At 58.2% G+C, this 5,386-nt stretch overlaps 1 protein-coding gene across 1 annotated transcript in view; it reads right to left on the reverse strand.

Moving 5' to 3' along the window:
* Positions 1–183: 183 nt before the first annotated feature.
* The window catches only part of Snai1 (snail family transcriptional repressor 1), a 5,777-nt gene continuing 574 nt past the window's right edge, over positions 184–5,386 (reverse strand). The window contains exons 2-3 of the mRNA XM_010618229.2: positions 4,599–5,126; positions 184–1,087 (exon numbers count right to left, since the gene is read on the reverse strand). Of these exons, the coding sequence (XP_010616531.1) occupies positions 903–1,087; positions 4,599–5,126 (713 nt within the window). The 3' untranslated portion in view covers positions 184–902. The remainder of the gene's footprint in view (positions 1,088–4,598; positions 5,127–5,386) is intronic.

Genomic DNA, 5,386 nt, shown 5'->3' on the forward strand with positions numbered 1-5,386 from the left:
AAAAAAAAAAAAAAAAAAAAAGGCTTGGGATGTAGCTCAATGTGAAAACCTCAAGTTCAATCCCCAGTACTGGAGAAACAAAAAACCTACCCCACTACAAGACCAACTATGGACTTCATAATATATAAATTAACACTTTATTGAATATCAATAAACTGTACATATAGCTATACAAAAAAAGTTCCCTTATACAAAATGTTGCTTGAAATATAAATACCAGTGTACCTTTAAAAATGTAAACATTTTCCTCCCAGGCCCACCTGTCGGGCCCCCAAAATAGTTCTGGGAGACACATCGCTCAGGCCAAAGCACCCCACTTGGCCCCTGACAAGTGACGGCCATTACTCACAGTCCCTTTTGAGACATTGTTAAATTGCCCATGAAACAGGTGTCGCCGTGACAAACAGGAGGCTGAAATAGCTGCCCCGGCCAGGGGCATCTGGAGGTCTAGACGCATCCTCCAGTCTGTCCTCCTGTCTGTCCTCCCGTCCCAAAACCGCCTGGAGTGGATTATTGCATAGTTAGTCGCACCTTGAGGAAGGAGGCCCGAGGGTCCTGGAGGTGGTTGGAGGTAGGGGTGTGGGTTCCAGAGTGGGGCGGGGGCTTCCCAGCCAGTCAGCTGCCTTTGTCCGGAGCACAAAGCAGCTGTATCCAACAGCTCTGGATACACAAACCACACAGGGCCGCTCAGGAACACGCCCCACACGGCTGCCAGGAAGGACTCCAGGCAAAGGGTACCAGCAGGCCCCTGAGCGGACAACAGAACCAGAAAGCGGCTTCCCCAAAGTCCTGAGGGACAGACACAGCCCACGGGTGCTCGGGAGGGAACTCTGGGTGGGTGGGAAGGACGGGCTCCCTCCTCCGGGAGGTGGGGCTGCGGGGAGGGCCGGAGAGGTGCGAGGTCAGCGGGGACCCCCCGAGCAGCCAGACTCCTGGTGTTTGTGGAGCAGGGACATTCGGGAGAAGGTGCGGGAGCACATCCTGCACTGGTACTTCTTCACGTCCGAGTGGGTCTGCAGGTGAGCGCGCAGGTTGGAGCGGTCTGCGAAGGCGCGGCTGCAGTGGGGGCAGGAGAAGGGCTTCTCCCCTGGGGACAGAAAGGCAGGAAGTGAGGCCTGGATGGCAGTGGCTTCCTGCAGTGCCAGCCCACACCTCCCAGCCTGCGAGCCCAGCTCACCCCAACCCTGAAGGCCTCGTTTACATGAACACAGACTGCACCCCAGGGCCGCCTCTGAGCCGAACAGCTTCTCACGGGCGTCCCTCCCCGAGCACGTGGGGGTCATGGGAGGCACCCTGAGCGGCCCTCCTGTCATTTGGCCCTGTGGTCTCCATATTTGAGACAGCAGAGGGAGGCAGAGAAATGAAGTGGCACGTTCAGGGTCACCTGGCGGGACTCCCCAGCCCTTGATTTTAACCACTAGACAGGGCCTCCTGGTCAAGGGAGCTGTGGCTGGCCTTCCTCATTATCAGCCCTGGAGTCAGTCCCAGATTTACTTTGTCTGGGGACAAAGCCTAAGAGGCTGTCTTAAGTTAAGGCCTCCCTGCCCCCCACCCCAGAGCTGGTCAGGCCACTCCTCTGAGCCCAGCCGAAGGCCTGCTTCCCTGGTCACAAGGTCTGCAGCACTGTAATCCCACATCTGTCTGTCCCTACCAGACTGCCTTGCACAGCGCCAGGAGCCTCCCCAAGCCCAGTCCAAGCCCCAGCCCCAGGCCTGGGGACCCCAAGAGGCCACAGAAACTTGCAGCCCAGACACATCTGCCTGGTCAATGAATGTTACATTAGGAAGTCTTTCATGTAGGATGATGTATACAGTAAGTGCTCAATAAGTGCTAGGAGACTAAACAAATCAATTTTTTTTTTAAAGGACTCAATCAGGAGCAGTGGTGGATGCCTGTAGTCTCTGCACTTGGGAGGCTGAGGCAGGAGAATCAGGAGTTTGAGGCCAGGCTGGGCTATATTAGCCAGACTGTCTCAAAAAACAGGACAAAAACAAACAAAAAAAGCTGGGTGTGGCGGTGCACACCTGTAATCCCAGCACTCAGGAGGCTGAGGTAGGAGGCTGTGAGTTCGAGGCCAGCCTGAACTACATAGCAAGAGCCCATCTCAAAAAACTAAAAAACGGCACGGTATGTAGATCAGTGGCACTGCGCCTGCCTCACAAGCGCCAAGGTCCCAAGTTCGATCCCCAGTACCAAAAGCAAAACAAAACAAAAACAAACACAAACGAGCTAAACCTGAGAAGCTAACTCCTTAATCAGACACCTCTTCATAGTATCTGTCCCAATCAAGAGGATACAGTTCCCCAAAATGGTGATGATGTTGTTTTGCTTTTTTCTTAGGCATATGCATTTTCCAAAAACAGGTCGTAATAGTCATTCATTAAACACCTACTGGAGCTCCTACCATGTGCCAAGGTCTATAGTACTGAATACCAACTCCAGCTTGCTAGGCCATAGGCCACGACCCATCTGTTAGGCCCCAGTGTGGGAATCGAGGACTGGAAACAAACTCCCTCACCTGTGAGTGCTGGGCTGAGCTGCCTGGGTGGCAAAGAGCCCGGGCCTCCCACTCCACAGGAATGTTCCAAGCCCCCCCAAACCTGGCCTAGGGGGCGCACGAAAGAGGAAACCACCACACTGCGGGGGAGCCGCACCACAGGCCTGGGGCAAGGACATCCCCAGGGCCCAGGGCTCCTCACCCCAGTTCTCCGGGCACACAGATGGGGAAGAGGATGGAGCCATCTGTGAGGCGGGATGAGGACAGCACCCCTCCAAGCCAGCATTCACGGTGCAACTGGGCAGAAAGGTGGACAAAGGGGAAGGGGACCTTCGAGGCGGCCACGGGCGGGGGTGCCTGCCCCCCCTCACCCATCCCTCGCACCCCAGACGCCTTTATGGTGCTCCTGGCAAGTGTGAAATCGGCACCAGGCCGGCGGGGACAAAGGCCGCTGAGGGAGCACTGTACATGTGATACCCACAGGATTAAAGGGGCCTGCCACACTGTGGCCCAGCAGCTGCGGCCGGAACAGGTGCTGGGCACCGCTGCCCCATGCACCTGCTCCGCCCCTCCTCGCCCCCACCCACTGGGCCACCATTAAGGTGCACAATGGGATTCAATGAGGACAGCGCCGGTGCATTTCAACAGGGTTTTGTGTCTGAGCCATGCCTTTACATTAAAATGACGTCCGGAGGGGCGGGCAGAGGCTGGGGGCCACCCGGAGAGCATCCTGAGGGTTTCAGCTCCCTCAAAATGGAGCCTCCAGGAGCTGGGGGCAGAACAGAGAAAGCCAGGCAGTTGGACCTTACACTTCCAGGGCCACCGGGCACAAAGAAAAGTGGGCAGCCTTAGCCAAGAGTGAGGATGCCGCCGGTCTGCAAAACGCCAGTCCCCCCACCTCACAGGCCCTCGCTGCTCCAGGCCAGCCCCTGGGACCGGAAGGGCGGGTCTCAGGGCCAACCTGGCCCGCCCGACCCCGGCCGACAGTCGTGACCCTTGAGCCTTCTCCCTCCGTCCCTCTTCAGCGATCTCTCTCCCACGGGGCAGCCCGCCCCCCTGCTCTCTCATGTCCATGAAACCCTGAGCACGTTCTGCATTACATTTTTGAAACCCCTAGACAAGGCCACTTCCTGCCAGCAAAGTTGTTCCCGGGTCTGCTTGGCAGAATTGGGTGGGGGTGGGGAAAGCAGCTCAGAACCACGGGGCTACAAGAAATTGTCATAGAGGGATTCAGACTTTTCACACCCACCCTGTAACATGCACTACCACAATCCCCTCAGAGGCTCAGAGAAGCACAGCACAGAAGTCACACAGCATAGAAGCATACAACTACCTCCTACCATTTCCCTGGGAGTTTACCGTGTACCAAGCACTTTGGTTTTTTTTTTTTTTGGTACCGGAGATCGAACTCGGGTCTTTACACTTGCCAGGCAGGCAGCGGAACCGCTGAGCGAAAACCCCGGCCCAGCACTTTGTTTTTGATTTGATTTAGTTGGTTTTTTGAGACAAGTTCTAGCTATAAATTTCAAGCTGGCTTCAAACTCACAGCGGTCCTCCTGCCTCTGCCTCCTGAGTGCTGGGATTACAGGTGTGCGCCACCACGCCCGCTAGCTACACTCAGTACTTTGCCGGGTGCTTCCTTCATGCAATCTTGCATTTAACCTGCCCAGAAGCGGGGCTTCCTCACACCGTAGAGACAGGAAAACAGGCTCAGGGATGAAACACCAGCGCAGGTCTGACGAAGCTCTCAAAGCAGCCTCGGGGTGGGGGAGTCTGACACCAGCGCGGCTGGGGTGGGGGCGCTGGGCGAGGTGGAGCCAGCTGGGGCTCCTCACATCTGGTCAGAACAGCAAGGTGCGGGTTGCACCTTTCCCAGCCAGGCTCCGAAGCATTTGGCTGGGGAACTGTGGGGCCGGCAGAGGTACCTGCCATCTGCTTAGAGGAAGGAATGCTCGGCACACATTCCCAGAGGACCGGCACCTGAACTTGACCTAGGAGGGGACTCGGAGCCTTCGGGTCCACAACTCCAGAAGAGAAGAGCATTATATCCAGAATCGCAAACGCTGCGCAGCGGGCAGAGGACAGGGGAAGGGACACTCACCGGTGTGGGTGCGGACGTGGCCCTGCAGCAGCCAGGGCCGGGAGAAGGCCTTCCCACAGGTGTCGCACACGCAGGGCAGCGTGTGGCTCCGGATGTGCATCTTGAGGGCGCCCAGGCTGAGGTATTCCTTGTTGCAGTACTTGCAGTTGAAGGCCTTCCGAGACTGGAGGTCCTTGGCTGCGGAGAGCCGAGCCAGCTGCTTGGGCAATTGGCCCAAGCCTGGGAAAGCAGCGTAGGCCTCGGCCTCCAGGGAAGAGGTCGAGGCAGAGGAGAAGGATGAAGGAGCTGGTGAGGGTGGGCTGGGGGGCTGGGAGCCTTTCCCACTGTCCTCGTCGGACAGGGAGGTCAGCTCCGCCGCCTTGGGGCTCTCCTGGGGCTGCAGCGAGGCCCAGCAGAGGGGTTGGGCCAGAGGCGCCAGGACAGAGTCCCAGATGAGCGTGGGCAGGGAGGCCGAGGGGTTGAGGACCTCCGGGGGCGGGATGGCTGCCAGCAGGTGGGCCTGGTCGTAGGGCTGCTGGAAGGTAAGCTCTGAGGAGAGAGAGAGAGCAGGGTCAGGCGCTCATCCACTCAACTCTTGCCCTCGGGGAACACTAGCCCAGGCCGGCTGGGGGCTCGGGGGCTGGCATCCAAGACCTGACAGGTGAGCAGGGCAGACCCGGTTCTTCCGCACCCAGGACGCCCACCTGCCTCCCACGGGGAGGACCCTTCAGGCCCCAGCCCGGATGGGGGGTCACCCGGGGCCCCAGGGTCCTCGGCTGAGCCTCCCCCACCCCGTGCCCTGCCCTCCC

The sequence above is a fragment of the Fukomys damarensis genome, unplaced genomic scaffold, assembly GCF_012274545.1.
Source record: "Fukomys damarensis isolate Sample0158 unplaced genomic scaffold, DMR_v1.0_HiC HiC_scaffold_22, whole genome shotgun sequence".
Lineage (NCBI taxonomy): Eukaryota > Metazoa > Chordata > Mammalia > Rodentia > Bathyergidae > Fukomys > Fukomys damarensis.